This window comes from Polistes fuscatus, unplaced genomic scaffold (genome assembly GCF_010416935.1).
Source record: "Polistes fuscatus isolate 324 unplaced genomic scaffold, CU_Pfus_HIC Scaffold8, whole genome shotgun sequence".
Classification (NCBI taxonomy): Eukaryota; Metazoa; Arthropoda; class Insecta; order Hymenoptera; family Vespidae; genus Polistes; species Polistes fuscatus.
In genome coordinates this window covers 4,062,189-4,084,931 of record NW_025113162.1, presented here as the reverse complement: position 1 = coordinate 4,084,931, position 22,743 = coordinate 4,062,189, and the positions used below count along the sequence as shown (strand labels likewise).

At 36.7% G+C, this 22,743-nt stretch overlaps 2 protein-coding genes and 1 long non-coding RNA gene across 4 annotated transcripts; 2 read left to right on the top strand and 1 right to left on the bottom strand.

Moving 5' to 3' along the window:
• Positions 1 to 8,443: 8,443 nt before the first annotated feature.
• Positions 8,444 to 8,879, bottom strand: LOC122524809. Its single transcript, XR_006305633.1, has 2 exons — positions 8,791 to 8,879; positions 8,444 to 8,704 (listed from the first exon to the last, which is right to left on the bottom strand). It is a non-coding gene; the product is annotated as an uncharacterized LOC122524809 (long non-coding RNA).
• A 51-nt stretch (positions 8,880 to 8,930) lies between these two features.
• Positions 8,931 to 17,275, top strand: LOC122524948 (mucin-12-like). Its single transcript, XM_043647468.1, has 6 exons — positions 8,931 to 8,997; positions 9,853 to 10,106; positions 10,221 to 11,880; positions 12,037 to 14,055; positions 14,170 to 16,898; positions 16,982 to 17,275. Exons 1-6 carry the CDS (start codon positions 8,931 to 8,933, stop codon positions 17,273 to 17,275), a joined length of 7,023 nt encoding a protein of 2,340 aa, XP_043503403.1.
• Positions 17,276 to 18,247: 972 nt separating this feature from the next.
• On the top strand, positions 18,248 to 22,580 carry LOC122524672 (hepatocyte growth factor-regulated tyrosine kinase substrate). 2 transcript variants are annotated; one of them, XM_043647046.1, is made up of 11 exons: positions 18,248 to 18,532; positions 18,624 to 18,708; positions 18,981 to 19,056; positions 19,144 to 19,332; positions 19,403 to 19,677; positions 19,758 to 19,833; positions 19,893 to 20,069; positions 20,152 to 20,507; positions 20,594 to 20,907; positions 21,013 to 21,308; positions 21,394 to 22,580. In XM_043647046.1, the coding sequence occupies exons 1-11, from the start codon at positions 18,499 to 18,501 to the stop codon at positions 21,976 to 21,978; spliced, it is 2,463 nt and encodes an 820-aa protein (XP_043502981.1). In that variant the 5' UTR covers positions 18,248 to 18,498; the 3' UTR covers positions 21,979 to 22,580. The 2 variants fall into 2 exon arrangements, with proteins under 2 accessions (XP_043502981.1, XP_043502982.1); XM_043647047.1 differs by lacking the exons at positions 18,248 to 18,532; positions 18,624 to 18,708 and having other exon boundaries at positions 19,139 to 19,332.
• Positions 22,581 to 22,743: the final 163 nt, after the last annotated feature.

The following is a 22,743-nucleotide window of genomic DNA, read 5'->3' as shown; positions in this document are numbered from 1 at the left end:
TTGCTTTTCATTCATCTCTCGCACTAATTACGCAACTATGACGTCGGTCCACATTGTTGGGGATCCACCCGGATTCGTTCTTTTCTTTTTCTTTTCTTACCCTTGTTCTTTATGAATCAATCGTGCTTCTTAAACGATGACCGTTCCGTCACGATTTTTTTAAGTAGAAAATTAAAAAAAAGAAATAAAAAATAGACGTGTAATGTAAATGGTCTATCAATTGAAAATAACATAAAAAAGATATAATAAAAAAGCAACGAAATTTGGTTATCGTTGGCCCATTGAGAATCATTTAAACGATAAATCGAAAAACACCTAGATCGATGTCAATTGACAAGATAGAGGATGATCACGTAACCGATTCACCTCGTTACAAGCCGAGATTACGAATTTGACAAGGTGTCCGTGACTCAAACGTGCCATGCCGAAAAATTCTCAGTCCGATCTGTGATTCCTGTCACATTTGTACGACCGAAAACTGAACGCGAATGAGACTGTATTTGGATCGAATACGATTCGAATGCTTCGCTCGAAAGCAACCGATCGATCGATTGATCTTGGCATTGAACCGTACAAGAGAAGCAACGATTTCACCTATACATATATACATTTATGCCTGTCCTCGACATTGTCTCGTCACGATCATTCTGAGAGCACTTTGTGATCCGTAAATGGCAGCCTCCTTAAGCCCACTGGCGTCAACTATATTATTTTTCATTTCTCATAGAGATCATTCTTTATTTTTGTTAACGTCTACGTAAGATTAGAATTTTGTCAATATTTGTGAAAAACATTTGTATTATATATTACATATTTGAATATCTTTTATCCTCGAATAACCTAATCTCGAATTATCGCGATATTTTTCTATTTAATTTGTTAGTAGTATATAATAATTATGAATTAATAAATTTTAAAAAAGATAATTAATCAGTAATAAGAAATAAAGTATTAAAACTATCTTCGAAGGACGAGTATAATTTCTACGCCACTGTTTAAAGTCTTTGCTAAGAAACGGAACAACCGGCAAAACAATGTCACGAGGCGCTGAGATACATTATGTACGAGGCTTGGACGCACGTGAAACTTTTTCGGCTCTTTTTAGTCAGCACCTCGAGCACTAAGAACAGAACGGAATAAAACAGAACGAATGTATCAGGAAAAATTTTTACAAATGAATACTCGGAATGCTTTTTGCGCGCATCTCATGGTTGGTATCAGAATTAACATGAATTATCTTGTGGTTGACCATGAAGAAGTAATACGTTTCATTTAATTGTGTGTCATTATATTTCCTATCTTGGTTATCATCAAAGAAATCATCGTCGAGGGTTCTTAAAATCAAAGAAAAATTGATATTCGAACGTAGGTAAAGAATTCATACAGGTATGTATCTAGAGAAACCCACATGAAAACGATCGTATTCACGTCCTTCCAACTATAATCGATTCTCGTAAGTATTCGTTTAAAATATGATCCGAATAAGGCGCGAACTTCGAAAGATCGGTTGGCACGTGCCCAATCTTCCCATTACTAACGTTTACCCACCATTCTTGGCTTTCTCATTTTCCACTGAAAATTGTCGACGAGGTCAACGATGAAGGACGAAGAAGAAGAAGGAACAGAGAGATCCTTGAACCCTCACCGGTTGGTGCGGTGAGACCTGTACGGAGAAACGCGTATGATGAATCTATGGTTAATGCGGCGTAGCATGATTGTGGTGGAAGAGAACCTGAAAACTAAAAAGACCGACTAAAAAGACCAACAAAAAAATTACAAGAAAATAAAAAGACTTGGAAAAAGGAAAACGTCAATTCGTCTGTTGCTGGTGGTTGTTGTAACGATGGTGGTGAGAGAGTAGAAAGAGGGCTCACGAGGGCATGCAATTTGCAAGTATCCCTTTAATTGCGATCCGCTGAGAACGTAGATATGCTTGGACGGGACATTGACTTTTCTTTTAGAAAAATTAGTAGATGAAGAAATGTAGATGTATTCCTCTTCGCAATGATGCCGAGTTAACATTTTTAAAAGTACCTGGACGATTAGATTATTTCGAACGATCAAAGATTTTACGATACATTTACGTTAAACTCATAAAATATTTTCATAAAATTATCTTTTTATAATTATCTTTTTATATTTATCTATCAATTTACGTTGTTCGTTGATATTGTAATAATCGTCTGATCCACACGCATATGTTAATAATTTACAACAAATAATTGAACAATCATCGAAGTTTAATATCATTTTATATCGCAGGCTATTTGAATCTTGAGGTCGTCGAACTCTGATTGAAGGTATTTCTTGGTATCGAATAAAAGGAGAGGAAAAAGAAAAATAAGTTAGATCGTAAATACGTATATCAGGTTCTTTCGATAAGTTAGTTCCAATCTGACGCCACTGTCAACAAGAGCAGGAGAAACACATTCACGATGTAAAGAGTAGTGGATGAAAAGTACGGAGAGGGAGAAGAAACGACCTTGCTACTTTCAACGGCAAGGCTGCGCTTATGGCAACGTACATGCCATCATAACAATCTTAGGTTCACTGCACCGAGTTGCATTGCATGCAATGCGATCCATAAGCTTCGTAGATTCGCATCGTCATGCAGCATCAGGTAGTCTCGATAGATCTCAATTAGATTATAAACGCGAACGCAAGCTCGATCCTACATATCCTTGTATACTTTCGCACCCCTATCTTCAATCGATTGCAATTTCTATCAGACCTTCTGTACATATTTATACTGATTAAAAAAAAAATCAATTGACTGAGCTTCTTCATCAATTTATTTTTTTCTTTTATATTTTTACACGTTTCACTGTGGCTAGGCTCGATCCACGATCCAAGTAAATTCGATCGTGTCGATCCAAGAATTTACTATCGGGGATCTAATACCTAACATTAGGTTGATCGATATACTTTCAAATACTTATCAATTCAATTCAAATACCAATTTTGTAAGCTTATAGTAGAAATCGTATAAATAATAGAGAAAATATTTTTGTTCAATATTGATCAATGTTAAATGTAATTTTGTTTTATTCGCATCTGATGAATGTATAATTTTTTTTATCGAATTCTATCGAGAAATTATATAAAAAATATGAAATAACGGTATATATGATTTCGAATAATATTTACATACGATCGTAACCACTAACCGGTTTCGGTTGTTTTCGTTGTACACAGTTGTCCACATTCGTGGAAGAACATTTCAATTTTTCACGAATGCTTTCCCATTTTCAATGGAATGGCGGGGAATGTCGTTAAAGCGGATAAGTTAATGCAGCTGCCTATAAATGGAGATTTCCTGAAACGTATTCGATCAAGCATTGTATAGATTTTTAGCATCGGTACGTGGTGGATTCCAATAATTGCATATAATTCGAGGCCGAACGTATTGTAGATAAAAACCTTTTTTCTTTCTCTTTTTTATCACATCTAACTAAAGCTTATTGCGTTATTTTCTTTTTTCTCTCCATCTTAACTAATATCAAAACTTTTTGATGAGTGAAATGCATATCTTCTCACCTGCGATTATCGTGAAATCAAAGTAACTCGTATATGGAACTTTCCTTCGCAAAAATGATTATAAAAATAATCGAGCACCGACCTCGTTGTTTCGATTTATGAAAAAAAATGTGAATAAATATCTACCTGTATGCACGTACCGAAGAAGGCATTTAAATTTGTTTCCATTGATGGTGGCTGACATTGGTGGCTTAGAAAATTAGAAAAATTCTTTATCATGTGAGCAATCATTCGTAACGATCTTTAGCAACGAATTATAATATTATCCTTGCTTGGTCAAATGGAGAATGAAAACTAAAAGTTAGGAAGACTCCGAAGGGTACGGAGATATTATAATCATTTCAAAAATGATAATACTTACTAACCTTTTTTTATTTTTTATTTTGTTTTGAGTCAACGACTCCGCTTATAAAAAACGTGATGAAGGATCTTATGACGTTAATTAAATCATTCTGATAATCATGGCCCGGTAGATGCCGAATTTCTTTCTTTCCTTCCGGCAGAACAAACTCCCTTTTGGAAGGTTCACGAAAGTAGTAAATCATGGGTTACGAGCAACCGAGATGTATGCAATTATCGATAATAATTGTGAGGTAAAACGATGCTTCGAGCACCGTTGCAAATAATGTATATACGTACCACCGTTTTCGTCGTATCTTTCGAAGAAAAAAAAAACGAATACAAGAATAAAAATATTACTTCCTAGAGACGTGCATTTCGAAAAATAAAAAAATTGAATACTAAGGTCGTTCGAAATCTTTACCATCATTTCTTCCGCATTTTTCCTTTATCACTTTCTTTCTCTTTCTAATTTATTCGTACGAATGAAAATTATCCTCAATCGATTCGATAATAAACATTGATAAAACAGGAACTAAGTAATTAAGTAACAATCATTATTATTTAAAAAAGAAAGAAATTCTTTGATTTATTCTTCCGTACATAGCATCCGTGGAATCTTTCCAAAGTGTTCAGAAAAACGAAGGTTTCTATGGAAAATCGAATAACGAGGAACAAAAATAGGAGAGACTCGTTGCTCGGCCGAGTAAATTGCATGAGAAGAGTTGAGATGCGAGAAGCATGTCGTCCTTGAGACGTTTCGAGACCACTTCGAGTTCTTTCGATCGCAACGGCAGGTGGTAGACCTGTCTGAATCGGTTTATAAATAAGTCGTGTAATACCTTCATGACTTGTCATTACTTGCTCAAAGGATCATGGAGTACGATCATCGTTTCATACTTTGCGTGTCCAATAACACCATGCTCATAAATTTTCTACAGTCTTATACTTATTATTATTTTATTTTATCTTTATCAGATAAAAAATGACTTGAAAAAAAAGTTCATTTATCTTAAAAATTCTTATTTAGCTTATGTTAACATTGAAATATTAAAAATACCGTTAGAGATACACCATCAAGAGAGATCATATTATCATGGAAACGAATTGAAAAAGACGTATCATCGAAATATCGACCCACATTCGCACGAGGAGCCGTGCGATTTGGGTGAAGCACTATCCTACTCTTGAATGAAACATTTTGCGTCGCGAAAACCGCAGACCCGTTGATACGATCTCCGTTTCTTGAATACAAATCGAGATTATCCCAAGCGAATTATACTCTCGATTCACGGACACGATCTCGTAAATAACCCCAAAGAGAATCTTCCTACTACGCGTGCATTGTTCTTTGCAAAGAGAATGCACAATATCCAAATTTTTTTCTTTATTGTATTTAAATCCGAAAATTCGAAAACTCAATTTTATAAAATCATGAATAAAATAATCAAGTTATAGTGTAGTAACGATCCTACATACAACGACAATGTAGGGATACGATGAATCTAAAAGTAAGATAGTTGCACACCAATCAGATTCCTTTTGCGTTCAATTCAGTAGTCGCGAATGGTAATTTGCAATCGTCGTTGCAACTGGTGTCATTGACTCAGAACTAGACAACTCGCTAAACCTGTATTCACGATTGGTTATTTTTATTTCATGAAGGTTAGGCATTCCGAAAGAAAAAAAAACAAATATTCAAAAATCCTGTACAAAATTAACAATAAAAATCATTTAATGACATTGAATACTTTAACGATTGTTTTATCAACCTTTTCACTAAAATACCTAATACTTCAATAAAACATAAATCCGCATTCTCTTAAGTTATGCCATTGTTCATAAAAATGTTTTTTTCGATCTTATTTCCTAACTTTTCGTTCTAAAGCATTGCATTACTTTCTTGCATAACGTGTTAGGCAAAAAAGAAAAGAATTCGCGTAGGTAGAAGTATGTAGACAAGATTGTAAAGGGAAAAAGGAGAAATACCATTTTTTTATTTTCAAGTCTCGAATAGAATTGTCAAACGAAGTAAAAGTAGTTTGCGAATTAGCATTGACATTGAACCTTCGAGCCGATGGCAATGTCGTTAAAACCTTGGATCCTTCTTTCTCCTTCTCTCTAACTTGAGTATGTTACAGGAAACACCGTTGAATTTGCATTCTTGGATTACGTCAGCGCGCTCCCACAATCTCTGAGTTCGTTCCTTCATCCCAATCTTAAGGTAAAATCAGAAGAGAACGAGGTTGCACGGCCTTCTTCTTTTCGAGTCCTTTTAACCGGCTCCTCTTTCACTCTCTTTCTCGTATTGCACGGTCCTTATCCTGGTCGTTCCATCCTTGTTCCTTGTACCCTCGATTGATATATCGACTTTCCTCTCGAATACTTTAGTTAATAAGACCAACCCAAGAAAGACACTTCCTTAAAACTTCTGATTTATTTTGTTTTTTATGACACCTTAGAGAATTTGGAATAACTTTATATATATATCGAATTGTATAATAAAAATCAAAGCTTCTTATTAATTTTCTTCATTTTTCTTTTTCTTTCTTATAGAATCTTAGAGAATCGGAAATTATTTTTTTATATAGTATATAATTGTATTTATTAGATATTTTTCTTTTATCATAAGATTTAAAGATCGTTAGATAGAACGGACATTGCGATAGAAAAGAAAAATGTAAATAGGATGTTCAGATCCTCGTTTATTCGAGTCATTGTTTACATAGATGCAATCATTTTCCTGCATACATAGATGAAAAACAATAATCTCAAAATATTCTATGTATACAGTAGCGCCTCGTTCTCTTATTACATAAGAAAGTAAAGCTGAAAAGAAAGAAAAGAAGACGTTATAGGAATTAGAATCTACATGTGTATGCACACATAGAATCTAGAACCGGTTTACAAGATACTATTACCACTTTCCAATGTCACGGTTACGTTAAGAATGAATTCTGTGCCAAATAACAAATGTAATTTTATGAAAGACTTTATTCAAGAAATACTCGCGAAAGTGGCAGAGAATGCAAGCGACAGTGCGAAATTAAAACCGGTTTTATACTCTTACGATTAAGTTACATCCAATTTCTAAAGACAAATAAGATATAAAAAAAAATAGAGTACATTTCGTTATTTAATATGTTAATTAAATCAAGTGAAGTTTTTAAATTTATAATGAAAATTATAATATACCACAACAAAGTTAAATCTTGGATGATTTTCTTCCATCAGTAAAAGTATTTTTTTTACACTTTTGTATATTTTCTTTTTCGATATCAAATTAGAAGACAAGACATAAAACTTGATGCTCGTTCGTTAGAAAATATATGAAGTATTTTCACTTAAAGAATTATTTTGTATTACAGTATAGGCGATATCATAGATAACGATTGTTGTAATACGTTAAGAAAGATGCTGCCAAGACTTATCTCGTTCCTTCGCTAGTATAGTCGAGCGTATTTATGGCAGTAGATCGAGTGCACTCTGTTGCATCTCCCGCGGCAACTAGTCGCATTGGCGGCAACCTACGGAGACGGAGAACAAATTGCATCCTACGGATTCGGAACCGCAAACCGACATGTCGTAGTTAATTTCACTTGGACCGAGATTCACCTCAACAAGAAGAGAAAAAGACCCCAGGGATTCTCTCTGATCGCTATATTTTCTACTAAGACACGCGAGCTCCTTCCTTTCCCGCCCCTATCTTTTGCTAATCGAAATATTATAGCTTTAATCTTGAATTAGTTCAAATAATAAAAGCCCGTTTCTATGAACAATAATAATCAATTAATATCACTCTTCATGAAATAACAAAATTTGCATTTAATAATTGACAAATTGAAATGATGTAATATAAAAGGAAATATTACTTCTATACACTTACATGTTTTTTATTTAAATTCAAATCGTGTATTATGATTTATTATAATTTATATATATATATAATTAAAACATATTAAAGACAAAATAGTTTTTAAGTGGTTTAAAAGGAATTTTTAGATAATCGCCAATGATGTGTTACAAGTGACATGTCTCTCATTTCTTCCGTTGTACCGATGCAGATCGTGAATCAAGAAGGAAATACGGGGGTGGTGAACCATTCCTGTAACTTCCATCTCGATAAACAACAAGAATTGCGGACTCGGAGTTCACGTGCACGATATCGCCGTTGATACTTGCATCAGAATAAAATTCGTGCTTGCTAAAGGTACGTGCTCCTGCCGATCGCAGCAGGAATTTCGGAGAAACGTTCATTAACGAGATCGAGAGATCGTTAAGAACGTGATCGGATCTCGTTGAGATTTGCCTCGGGGGCAAAGCAGTAAAAAGTTTTCTTGTAAATTTGAATTGATGATATTTCGATCAGGCGAATAACATTTTATCAACTAGCTAAGACGAAATTCAATCTTCGAAAGCTCGTCGAGCAATGTCTTTACATTATTCAAACAGGATCTCTCCGCGCGGAGGATCATTTATCTTCAGACTTATGATTTTTATTAAGTAGGAGTGTCCAGAAATCAGCACGAATAGGTCCAATAGGTATTTGTATAACTGTACACGCAGATAATGTCAATGATTTATTCAAATGGTTATTTGACGATCGCGCACGCGGTCCACCGCGTACATTTCAAAATACGAGGCACGAAATAATTCACTGGGATTACCACTTCGATACTTCGAATCGTGATTCAGCCGATCAGCAGCATGGTCGATGATATGCGAGTGAATTATTCTGGCAACTTACAAGGTCACGCAAGTCAACAGTTAGAATCCTTCGACTGGCAATGTCGTTTAGCGCAAGAGAGAAGCTTCTTTTTCTTGGAAACTTGCCAATCGGAACGCAGAAGTAACTGTATTTATGCTTATCGCTAGAGTTCTTTATGTAAAATTCTTATTTAAGGAAATTCTTACCTAGCGTCCTAGAAAAAAAACTCGACCAAATGAATGACTAACATATCACGTCCGAGCCTTTCCGCTTAACAGCACATCCATTCAAAAACGGTAACCAATTTCTTAATCTTTTTGTTTTAGGCTCGATCTCATCAGAAAAAATGTGGACGAAACGGCAAATTCTACATATTTTGATAGCTCTGATCCTGAAAACATTTGTAGAAGCAGGTGAGATATTGAACATATCATTAATATCTATCTTTTTAAATAGAAATCGTTTAGGGATCATTCTTGACACATAAATCGATCTTTGAGAATTATTATAACTATTACCGTGCCAACGTATTATATTATAAATTTAACGCTTTAGAGAGAATGAAAAATACCGAGCCTTCTTCTTTGTGAATGCAAATTGTTTTAAACGAGGCGTTAAAATATTGTCCGAACTTCGATGAATTTAAATTAAGGATTTCGGCTTGAACCTTTAATCACTGGACCTACATTAAGGGTTCTTATTTTGCTATTACAAAGAAGAAGACTCGTTCGTTGAGTACCTATGTCCAATTACGGCCCTGGATGGGTTACACGTGAGATGGGTGCTGAACACAAGCGAGGTTGCCTACTATTTTTGCCTTTACTCGTCTTGATCGCCACTGTTGTTGTTGTTACTCTTGCCGTCAAACTGGTTCCATCCGAGACGCACAACCTTGGTGTATGGTGAAGACGCGAAAAATGCGCATTGCATCCAGCATGCCTCAGCTACTGGATACAAGAAAGGTGCTAACGTGCCGTGTCGATTCTATCTAATCTATTTCCGCAGAACATAGATCCTGAGTTCTCAATAAAACTTTCAAGAGATAATCATAGTTCTGTTCTTTTATTGAACTTTTTCAGAAATAATACTATAATGTATTATTCGAAAACTAAACAAAAAGTAAATGTCAAAGTTCTAAAACTTTAGAGTTATAAATAATCGAATCGTTTTAATGTAAAATTATTTGTATGGAAAGATAAAACATTAAAGATATTTGAAAAATTCTATTAAATTTGAAACGATCAAATAATGCAAGTATTTTGTTTCAGAACACTATGAAATTTATGAAGATCAGTACAGACAGAGTATTACTCCTTTCATCTGTAAAGAAGAAGGTTATCATTCTGATCCACGTGACTGCAATGTTTACTACAGATGCGTTGATTGGGGCAATGGTAGTCCTTTAACGATGTACAAGTTCAAATGTGGAACTGGCACAGTATTCTCAAAAGAAAAAGGAGACATATGTACAAATCCAAATGACAGTGGACGACCGGAATGTGGTGGATTTGAGAATGAAATTGTTTCTGGTATTCAAAATCCCAGTACAGATTCATATCCACCTTATTCTCAATTTACGACAACAATGAAAACAACGATTGGAACTAATTTACCAATAACAATAACTACAACACAGCCTACAACTACTATCCAAATTTTGACGACCACAAAAAGAGCAGAAATTAGTAACGAGTTTTCAACAAGTAATCAACCAACGACAATATCTGGATCGAATCAAAGTGAAATGACTGACAAAGAAAGAGTACAATGTACTACAGATGGATATTTATCCGATCCACAAGACTGCAGAAAATTTTATAGATGCGTAAATGAAGGTACTGGCGCATTTCGAAAATATGAATTTATTTGCGGAGTAGGAACAGTTTGGGATCCAAAGATAGAAGCGTGCAACTATGCTTCAGCAGTTTCGAGAGATGACTGTCGACAAAGTTTACAAGATGGAACTAGCGATAGCGGACAATGGAATGGCGATGTAGGAGATAATGAAATACAATGGAATGGAGATAAAGGAGACAATGAAGGACAATGGAATGGTGATACAGGTAGCAGTGGAGGAAACTGGAATGGTGATACAGGTAGCAGTGGAGGAAACTGGAATGGTGATGTAGGAACAGCAGGTACTCCCGGGACTTCAGGAAATCCAGGAACATCAGGATCCCCTGGTTTACCTGGATCCCCGGGTTCTCCTGGATCTCCGGGTTCACCTGGATCCCCGGGTTCTCCTGGATCTCCAGGCTCTCCTGGATCTCATGGATCACAAGGCTTCCCAGGATATCCGGGCTCTCCTGGATCTCAGGGTTCTTCTGGCTCTCCTGGCTCTCCGGGCTCTACTGGCTCTCCGGGCTCTCCTGGCTCTCCTGGCTCTCCGGGCTCTTCTGGATCTCCGGGCTCTCCTGGCTCTCCTGGCTCTCCGGGCTCTTCTGGATCTCCGGGCTCTCCTGGATCTCCGGGCTCTCCTGGATCTCCAGGCTCTCCTGGAACTCCGGGCTCTCCTGGATCTCCGGGTTCTCCTGGATCTCCGGGTTCTCCTGGATCTCCCGGCTCTCCTGGATCTCCCGGCTCTCCTGGATCTCCCGGCTCTCCTGGATATCCGGGCTCTCCTGGATATCCGGGCTCTCCTGGATCTCCGGGCTCTCCTGGATCTCCCGGCTCTCCTGAATATCCGGGCACTTCTGGATATCCGGGCTCGCCTGGATATCCGGGCTCTCCTGGATATCCGGGCTCTCCTGGATATCCGGGCTCTCCTGGATCTATGGGCTCTCCTGGATATCCGGGCTCTCCTGGATCTATGGGCTCTCCTGGCTCTCCGGGCTCTCCTGGCTCTCCGGGCTCTCCTGGATCTCCGGGCTCTCCTGGATCTCCCGGCTCTCCTGGATTTCCCGGCTCTCCTGGATATCCGGGCACTTCTGGATATCCGGGATCTCCTGGATATCCGGGCTCTCCTGGATCTCCGGGCTCTCCTGGATCTCCCGCCTCTTCTGGATATCCGGGCACTTCTGGATATCCGGGCTCTCCTGGATATCCGGGCTCTCCTGGATCTCCGGGTTCTCCTGGATCTCCGGGTACTCCTGGATATAATAGTTCTCCTAAACCACCAGGATCACCTGGATACCCGAGCTCTTCTGGAACTCCTGGATATCCCGAAACACCAGACGCACTTGGATCTCCTGGATCTCCTGGCTCTCTTGAAACGCAAGGAAAGCCTGAAAATTCTAATACGTCTGGAACATCTAGCAATGCTAACAACTCTACCGATCCGAATATGTCAGGCTCATGTTACAAAGAAGGATTCTTCTCTGATCCCCGCAATTGCCGAAAGTTCTTTAGATGTGTAAAAGATGCAAATGCATTCATAAAGTATGAATTTGAATGTAGCGTGGGAACTGCTTGGGATGCTAATATTGAGAGTTGTAATCACGATTACAACGTAGCAAATTGTAAGAGTAGTACTGAGAGTGAATCACCTACGTCTGGCTCTCCGGAATCACAGGGCTATCCTGGATATCCTGGATCTCCGGGTTCTCCTGGCTCTCCGGGCTCTCCTGGTTCACCGGGCTCTCCTGGTTCACCCGGCTCTCCTGGTTCACCCGGCTCTCCTGGATCACAAGGCTTCCCTGGATCTCCTGGATCTCCGAGTTCTCCTGGATCTCCGGGCTCTCCTGGTTCACCCGGCTCTACTGGTTCACCCGGCTCTACTGGTTCACCCGGCTCTACTGGTTCACAAGGCTTTCCAGGATCTCCGAGCTCTCCAGGATCTCCGAGCTCTCCAGGCTCTCCTGAATCACAAGGTTACCCTGGATCTCCGGGTTCTCCGAGCTCTCCAGGCTCTCCTGGATCACAAGGTTACCCTGGATCTCCGGGTTCTCCTGGATCTCCGGGTTCTCCTGGATCTCCTGGCTCTCCTGGATCTTCTGGATCTCCTGGATCTCCGGGTTCTCCGGGATCTCCGGGTTCTCCGGGATCTCCGGGTTCTCCGGGATCTCCGGGTTCTCCGGGATCTCCGGGTTCTCCGGGATCTCCGGGTTCTCCGGGATCTCCGGGTTCTCCGGGATCTCCGGGTTCTCCGGGATCTCCGGGTTCTCCGGGATCTCCGGGTTCTCCTGGCTCTCCTGGATCTCCGGGTTCTCCTGGCTCTCCTGGATCTCCAGGCTCTCCTGGAACTCCGGGCTCTCCTGGAACTCCGGGCTCTCCTGGAACTCCGGGCTTTCCTGGAACTCCAGGCTCTTCTGGATCCCCTGGTTCTCCAGGATCACAAGGCTACCCTGGATCACCTGGATCTCCGGGCTCTTCTGGATACCCCGATTCTTCTGACACACCAACTACCTCGGAATCTTCTTTAACTACAGATACTATTTGGTCAACAAGCACATCTGTCACTACTGGAGCCATGACTATATCAAGTACTTCAGATGTATGTAAGAAAGAAGGATTTTTTCCGTATCAGCATGATTGCCGTAGATTCTACAGATGTGTAAAAGATGGCAATGCATTAATTAAATACGAATTTGAGTGTGGTATTGGAACAGTTTGGGATTCCACTATACAAAGTTGTAATCATGAGTACAACGTTCCGAATTGTACTACTGTTATAACCATGCCTGATACTTCTTTAAACGAAATAGATTCATTTAGTCCTTCAAGCCCAAGCGAACAGTCTGAAGTAAGCACAAGCTTTCCTATTCCGAGCACTTCTTCTGAAAATACATCACCATCTTATCTTCCACCGGAAACACCTGTGACAGATACTATTACAACATTGATTACTAATAAACCAGAAGAACCAGAAACAACAAAAATTCCAACAACACTAGTTCCCCCTGAAACTTCTGGCTCCTCCGGAACACCTGGTTCCCCTGGATCCCCGGTCTCTCCTGGATCTCCTGGTTCACCTGGATCTTCTGGTTCACCTGGATCTCCTGGATCCCCAGGCTCTCCTGTTTCACAAGGCTACCCCGGATCACCTGGATATCCAGGATCTCCGGGCTCTCCTGGATCTCCGGGCTCTCCTGGATCTCCTGGTTCTCCTGGATCTCCTGGTTCTCCTGGATCTCCTGGATCCCCAGGCTTTCCTATTTCACAAGGCTACCCTGGATCACCTGGATATCCAGGATCCTCGGTCTCTCCTGGATCTCCTGGTACTTCGGGATCATCTGGATATCCTGGATCTCTTGACTTTCCTGGTAGTTCCACATCTGGAACTTCAGGAACTTCAGATACTACAGAAACTCTTGGCATCCTAAGCACTACTGATTCCTCTGTTATATCGAACTCTTCAGGTTCATGTAATGAAGAAGGATTTTTCCCTGATCCTCGTAGTTGTCATAAATTCTATCGATGTGTAAAAGATGGCAACATATTTATAAGATATGATTTTGAATGTGGTGTAGGAACTGTCTGGGATTCCAATATTCAAAGTTGTAATCACGCTTACAACGTACCAAATTGTAGAAGTGGACTCGATGTTGAAATGACAACACCTGATTCTTCTGCAAACGAAATAAATTCTTCTTATTTCCCAAGCTCCAGTGAAGAATCTGAAATAAATTCAAGCAGACCTATCCAAGGTACAACACTTGCTAGTACATCTGTTTCGTATCTACCTCCAGGAACAACTACAGTAGATACAACTACAACTTTGGTAACTACTAGACCGGAAGAACAAGAAACATCAGAAACACCTGGCTCATCTAGTAGTCTTGGAACATCAGTATCTCTTGACACTTCTAGTACTACTGAAACTGTTGGAACGACTGGTACTTCTAATGATCAAAATACATCTGGCACAACTGATTCTTCAGAAACTTCTGAAAGCCTTGGCATGTCTGATACTCCTGTTATATCAGATAGTACAGCTTTATGTAACAAAGAAGGATTCTTCCCTGACCCTCAGAATTGTCGTAAATTTTATCGATGCGTAAAAGATGGCAACCAATTCATGAAATATGATTTTGATTGTGGTGTTGGAACTGTTTGGGATTCGAGAATACAAAGCTGTAATCATGAATACAATGTACCAAATTGTAAAAATGGCGATTTCGACATGACAACACCCGACTCTTCAATCAACGAAATAGATTCTACTAATCGTCCGAGTACAAGCGGACAGTCTCAAGTAAGTACTGACGAACCTATGCAAAATACAACACCGCAACAAGTCATTTCCACTACAATGACAACTACTACTAGTAATGAGGCATCATCTATGACTCCAATAACTATGACTCCAACAACTATGATATCTACATCTTATTTACCGCCCTCAACTTCTGGAATAATTACTAGTACACAAATGACTTCTAATCCCCCCGAATTTACATCACAAGTTACGTCAGCCTCATATTTACCTCCCGTCAGTACTACACAATCAAATAACGTTGATCAATCTGCAACTACATCTCAGCAAACAAGTACTACTCCATCAAACACTGGACAATTAGGCATGTCGGATTGTACTACAGAAGGTTTTTCTCCAAATCCAAATGATTGCAGAAAATTTTATCGATGTATCAGTCACCAATCTGGATTTGAAAAATACGAATTTGAATGCGGTCCAGGTACAGCTTGGGACCAAAGTATACAAACATGTAATCATATTGGGCAAGTCAGTTCCTGCATGATAAATAATAACGAAATAACAGGTTCAGGAGAAGGTTCTCCCTCAACTACTGGTTCTAGTGAGACAACATCAATTATTAATGAAAAGCCTGGACAAGTGACAATGAAACCCTCCTCAACTTATTTACCAGCAACTTCTACTACTAAGTCTGAAAATATGCAGTTACCAGCAGGATCAACTACTGAAAGTTCATCGTCTTCCGAACCTCCATATCCTATTTCATCTTCCCCATCTGAATCGTTAGTTTCACCTTCTGAAACAACCACAGAATCATCTGTACCTCCTTGTACGACATCCAAAATTAATCAAACAATAGTTTGTAACGAAGAAGGATTTTATCCACACCCAATGTATTGTGACAAATTTTATCGTTGCGTTGACAATGGAAAGGGATTTAACATCTATCACTTTAATTGCCCACCGGGTACTATATTCGATCCTAGTATAAGCGTATGTAATTATCCAGAATCAGTTTATCCAGCGAGAGATTGTACTTTATCATCAAATCCATCTGGTAATGATACTCCCACACAATCTGCGACATCGGAAGCAACACAAGAATCTTCATCGACTGAAAGTTCAACAACACAAACTTCTACTGAAATATCAACGCAAATTACGACATCCATGGAAGAATCTACAACCACAGGTACTTCAACAGAAACAACGTCGATATCATCGGAACAAACAACGTCTTCCGGGGAAATTACATCTACGTCTAGCACTGAATCATTCACTTCGACAACGATCGAAGGGTTAACAGAACCAACAACAAGTTCCACTGAACAAACAATAGAATCAACAACAAGTTCCACTGAACAAACAACAGAATCAACAACAAGTTCCACTGAACAAACAACAGAATCAACAATAAGTTCCACTGAACAAACAACAGAATTAACAACAAGTTCCACTGAACAAATGACAGAATCAACAACAAGTTCCACTGAACAAACAACAGAATCAACAACAAGTTCCACTGAACAAACAACAGAATCAACAACAAGTTCCACTGAACAAATGACAGAATCAACAACAAGTTCTACTGAACAAACAACAGAATCAACAACAAGTTCCACTGAACAAATGACAGAATCAACAACAAGTTCCACTGAACAAACAACAGAATCAACAACAAGTTCCACTGAACAAACGACAGAATCAACAGAAGAATCGTCTATGAGTTCTGAATCAACAACAGAACAATTTACTACAGAATCTCAACAACAGTCAGCAACTGAATCTCAAGAGCAGTCTACAACAGAATCCCAACAACAATCTACCACAGAATCTCAAGAACAATCCACTACAGAATCTCAAGAATCGACTACAGAAAAACGAGAAGAATCGACTACCGAATCAGATGAATCGACTTCTGTAACTAAAGAACCCTCGATGGTGACACCTTGCCCTATTGGAAATTTAACTGACGAACAGATAACTCTTGTTTGTCCCACAGGATTCCGCAAGCATCCGCGATATTGCAATTTGTTCTACCAATGTACCAATGAAGGTAATATGGAAATCAAGGTTCTCGTTTTAAGTTGTCCTGAAAATACCATTTTTGACGAGCAGAAGATTCAATGTCTCCCTGAAAATGAAGCCAGTCAAAGTTGTACTGGTCTTCGTGCTAATGCTAGATTTTACAGAAAGTTGGAAGAAAATTCTATAACACCAGTATGTATAAAAATTATAAAGTAAAATAAGAAAAGTAAATTGTTTTAATAATAAATTATTAATTCAACGCACTTTTATTTTAGGTAAAAGTCTCATCACAGCCTCTATGTCCTGACGTTGGACATTATCCATATCGGCAGGGTTGCAGCAATACATTTTATAAATGCAAAAGGGATAGCAGAAATAGCTTGCAAGGATATTTTTACAAGTGTCCTGTGAATTTCATTTACTGGTCGGTTTCCAGAAGATGTGAACGTGCTACTCGTCTACCTATGTGCACACATTTAGCATTTAGGAAGAATGATTTCTGGGACAGTCGATGGCAATTACCAGTCGAAGATGTCAATCTTTCTGCAAGAGCATTACGTCTTTTTTAAGCCATTAGCTAATGATAAACTTCCTTTGTAAGTTTCCAAGAATAGTATGAATCCCTCAGGTTACATGTAAAACTTGTCACGTGAGAATATTCTACAAGTTTTGCATGTAAAAATGAATGAGACAATTAATTCGACTTCGTCAACATGGCTGCCAAAGATCGTGATAGATATTCGATAGATCTTCGGTAGCCATCTTGAAACGATTTACGTTCATTCCAATTTCTACAATGAAACTGATAATATATTGTAATTATAATCAGTTTCATATAGCTTAATTAATTTAGTTAGATAAAACAATTAATAATTATCATCGATCATAATTTACATCATTGTGGCGTACAATCTTTATTGACGACAGTGTCGAATATTTTCGACAAGAGATCATAAACGATAATCGGGGTTTTGGTTGCGGGACTTGTATGCAATACACGACTGTATTTAATAGCATAGTAAATCATATGTATATTTATTAATCTGGTAATTAGTTTAATCAACAAAAAATGTTTAGGGAATATCTTCATTTAAAGAGTGATCTATATACTCTTGAAACGAGAATAATATTTTTGAAAAGCGACTGAATTTGTATATTTGAAATGTAGAAAAAACTTAACGACGAACAAAATTTAACATTTTCATTAATTTTTATATTTACTTTGTACATATTTATATTTTCATACTTCTAACTCAATTTATCATTATAAGTAATATAGACGCATAGTATACAAATATTTGATTAAATATGAATACATGATGTTCGTATGTTTATATTCGATCTCTACGTAAACTACCACAAATAAAATGTGTGTTTTTCGACGTAATGTGTATCTTATTTTCCTTAGTTATTTAAGAGATAAGTATAAAAATACTTACTTATTTAAATTTTGCAATGTCTTAACTGCAATGGAGAATATTATCTACAATTTTAAAGCAATATCTGCACAAGTAGATGGCGCAAAATGACTCCACTGATACAAGGAAATCACACAGATGTATCACTGCGCCTCCTGCCTATCTCGGTGCAAAATTAAAGTCGTAGGCAATCTTTTACATTAAGCTTTGGGATCCTCATATACTGAAAAAAACTGTGAAAAAAGTGTTTAAAAGCGAAGTTATTATTAAAACTGTGTAAAGCTGCTGTGTAATTTGTAACAAAGTTAATATTGAAAAGTAAATTACGAAATTTAGCTTAAACAAAGGAAAATAAATCTTTAAGAAAGTGCACTATGTTTCGTGCTACAAATTTCGACAGATTATTGGGTAAATTCCACTTTTTTTGTTCCACTAATACTCACAAAATGTCGGACACCGTTCGTTTATAATTATCTTTTTATATATTATTTAACTATAGATAAAGCCACGAGTCAACTTCAACTCGAACCTGACTGGCCCACTATTCTACAAATTTGTGACTTAATACGTCAAAGCGATGTTCAGTGAGTTGATTTTACACTTTTCAATATTCCTAATATAATTTAAAGTTAACCTGTATGAATTTTAATATTTAGTAAGTTTATATGTATATGTATATATATATATATATCCATCATATGTATATATTCGAACCTAGATTAGTCATACATTCTTGACTAATGATAAGCCAATTGTCTTCCTCCATAGTTTATTTTACTATTAATACGGCCATATTGTAATAACTGTAAATATCATTATCTCATTAAAAGTATTTAGTATTCTATTTTATTTACAGACCAAAACAAGCACTTGCTGCTATAAAAAAGAAATTAACCAATCCTAATCCACATGTAGCTTCGTATGCTCTGCTAGTAAGTTTATAAATTTTTGAAATATATCTATTATTTCATGTATTATTAAAAATTTCTATTAATATTGCATCACGTATCATTGGACAGGTATTAGAATCTTGCATTAAAAATTGTGGATCTCGCATCCAAGATGAAATTGCTACTAAACAATATATGGAACAACTTAAAGAATTAGTAAAAACATCAACTCATGAACACGTTAGACAAAAAATATTAGAATTAATACAAGCTTTGGCATTTGCGTTTCGAAATAATCTTAAATATAGAGCAGTACAGGTAAGATATAATTTTTTGTAATATTTATGGTATATTGAATAAAATTATTGTATGTTTATGGCATTTTTAGGACACATTAAATATTATGAAAAATGAAGGTTATAAATTTCCTCCTTTAAAAGAAAGCGAAGCAATGTTTACGGCTGATACTGCTCCTGAGTGGACAGATGGTAATGATTGTCATCGCTGTCGTGTAGGATTTAGCCTTCTTCAACGAAAACACCACTGTAGAGCATGTGGTCAAGTATTTTGTGGTCAGTGCTCGAACAAAGTTTCTACATTACCTAAAATTGGATTTGAAAAAGAAGTAAGAGTATGTCAAGCATGCTTTGAACAAATTAATAAGTTAGTACAATTTTTCTTTCTCAATATATGTATTATTATTATATTATTTGTGTAATCTAATAAATATTTTATTTATTTAGACCTTCTACTACCCATTCAAAAGAAACTGATTTACCAGCTGAATATTTGAGCAGTTCCTTGGCTCAACAACAACAGGTAAAGAAAAACGAATAATCAATTATTTCATTTAAACTAACATGCAAATATTATTTTAGGTTCCTCCTAGAAAAACGGAGGATGAAATTCGAGAAGAAGAAGATTTACAATTGGCTATAGCTTTAAGTCAAAGTGAAGCAGAACAAAAGGAGAAAGAAAAGAAACGCGCGACGAATGCTTTGAAATCTAACACTGTCTCTGTATCTAGAACAACATATTCACCTCCTCCATCTCCAGTTAGTTTATCATAGTTATTAAATTACATATCGCATGTCTATTATTATATTAATAATTTTATTTGATATTTTTATTATATAGGGACCAAGTCCATCTCGAATTCAAGATGAAGATGAAATTGATCCTGAACTAGCAAAATATTTAAATCGAAGATACTGGGAGCAAAGACAAACAGCAATAGAAGAGCACAGTGCGAGAACGGATGTAACAAGTCCTTCTGCACCTAATATAAACAGTCCGATGCCTCAAAAAGTTGTTATCGTTAAACAGCAAAATGGAGAAGTTGATATAGAAATGGAAGAATTTGTCAATGCTTTAAGATCTCAAGTTGAAATTTTTGTAAATAGAATGAAGAGTAATTCTTCTAGAGGAAGACCTATTACTTCTGACAGTTCTGTACAAAATTTATTTCTCAATATTACTCGTATGCATTCAAGGTATTATACAAATAATATAACTTTTTAAAGACTTCAAATATATACCCGTTATTATTCAGAATTAATTTATAATTTTGCTTTAATAGACTATTGACATATATTCAAGAACAAGATGATAGTAGAGTATATTATGAAGGACTACAGGACAAGTTAACACAAATTAAAGACGCTAGAGCTGCATTAGATGCTTTACGAGATGAACATAGAGAGAAATTGCGTAGACAAGCAGAGGAAGCTGAAAGACAACGGCAGATGTTAATGGCAATGAAATTAGCAATTATGCGAAAAAAGAAACAAGATTATTTACAATATCAACGACAATTAGCTTTACAAAAAATCCAAGAACAAGAAAGAGAAATGCAAATGAGACAAGAGCAACAAAAACAGCAATATATTATGAGTAAATCTTTTAACATTATTTATTTTATTAAAATTAGAATTATTTGATTTATTTTTTTAGTTACGTTCAATATATTTTTTATTAATTTTGTCTTTTTTTTTTTAGGTGGTTATCAAGGTATGCCAGGATATATGGGTCATTCTCAAGGGTCTCCAGTTCGTCAGATGCAATATCAAGGACCTGGATCAAATTATAATCCTATGTCTCCAACAGATCAGGGTGTTTACATGTACGGGCAGCATTCAATGGGGCAATATCCTATTCAAGGTTACATGCCACCAATAGGTTCTCTACCTCCACATTTAATGGGTACAATAACTAATCCAGAATCATCTGCAACTGATTCAACAGTTCAATCACGAGATAATGTAGGTAGAGTTGTAATTACAAATACTGGAATGGTAAGTATATAAACAATAATTTCACGTTTCTTAAATAAATAACAAAGAATTATGTAATTGTCTTTTTATTACTTTTTTATTACAGATTCCTCAAGTGACAAATCCTATAACGCAACTTCAGCAACCAACTGGTCATCAGATAGGTCCTGCTCAACAAGGTACTGCTAGTCATATTCCAGTGACACAAGTACCACCAAGTCATATGCCACAACAAGGACCTCACAGTTCACAAATGTCGGGTTTACCAAATCAGATAGGTATGTCTCAATCAGTACCACCTAATAATATACCCGCATCACCAAGACAAATAGCTCCAACAACACACGGTCCACCTGGACAAGTTGTACTTCCACAACAAATTGGACCACAACCTATTGGTATACCTATTCCGCAAGGAGCTCCAGTACCACAACATGTTTCTACTATTATTCCATCTCAGAGAACAACTATACAAGTTTCTGCTGGAAGTAGTACTGGAATGGTTCCATCAAATCAATCTTTACAAGGTCCTACTGGACCTAATTTAAATATGCAAGGGATGACGCAAATTCCTGCTACCCAAGGCCAACAATTTACATTTCCTCAAAATTCAGCTCCCTCAGTAACAGAAAACGTTCAAGCAAAGGAGGAACCAAAGCCTGAAACAGCAGAACTTATTTCTTTTGACTAAAAGTCGAAATGGACATTAGATTATATCATTATTACAAATGCATTTAACAGAATTTATAGTTTCTTAAAGAAATTAGAAAATATCATTCTAATATCGTTCTTAAATATGTTTATTTACAATATTCGATTTCTGTTTTAAATACCAAATTTAATATAATTTACAAAAAATGGCACTATACATACACTCGTTGAAAATAGATGTAATCCTAAACCTGTAAGGAAAAAAAATTAAATTACGATAATAATGTTAGCAAGTATTAAAGTTTCTCACATTATTTTAAAAAAGCGAATATAATATTATTGCATTAAAAAGTAAATATCTAAGATAAATGTTATGCATTGAATGAATAATTTGTTTGTTGTGCAAAACACATAATCTGTTAATTGTCAAAGGAGCCATATAAATATTGAATGTAAAGCATGTTTAATACATAAATAATATTTTAAATAATTTAAATTACTTTTATCCTAGATTATAAAACATATATACATTAAATCATTGTAAGAAACATTACTCAATAATTTGTGTACTATTGAATTAGTGTCCACATTTAAAAAACAGATATAATATTTGTATAAAGAATAAAAAGTATCTACACAAAATATGTAATTACCTAAAGGAAAAATTTATCACAATATGTTAAACATTTATTAGAATTTAACGCGAATGTATTATTTTATATACAAGTGATCATTTCGTAACTGCAAATGACAAAGTATGTAATTATACAGAGAAAGGCAGTAATAATTACCTGTAATATTAGTT

Coding starts and splice junctions, on each gene's coding strand:
- LOC122524948 (XM_043647468.1), top strand. CDS start 8,931: ATGTGGACGAAACGGCAAATTCTACATATTTTGATAGCTCTGATCCTG. Junction 10,107..10,220: donor GTGGATTTGAGAATGAAATT/GTTTCTGGTATT, acceptor ACTACAACACAG/CCTACAACTACTATCCAAAT. Junction 11,881..12,036: donor TCCGAATATGTCAGGCTCAT/GTTACAAAGAAG, acceptor ATTACAACGTAG/CAAATTGTAAGAGTAGTACT.
- LOC122524672 (XM_043647046.1), top strand. CDS start 18,499: ATGTTTCGTGCTACAAATTTCGACAGATTATTGG. Junction 18,709..18,980: donor ATACGTCAAAGCGATGTTCA/GTGAGTTGATTT, acceptor TTTTATTTACAG/ACCAAAACAAGCACTTGCTG. Junction 21,309..21,393: donor TAATTACAAATACTGGAATG/GTAAGTATATAA, acceptor TTTTTATTACAG/ATTCCTCAAGTGACAAATCC.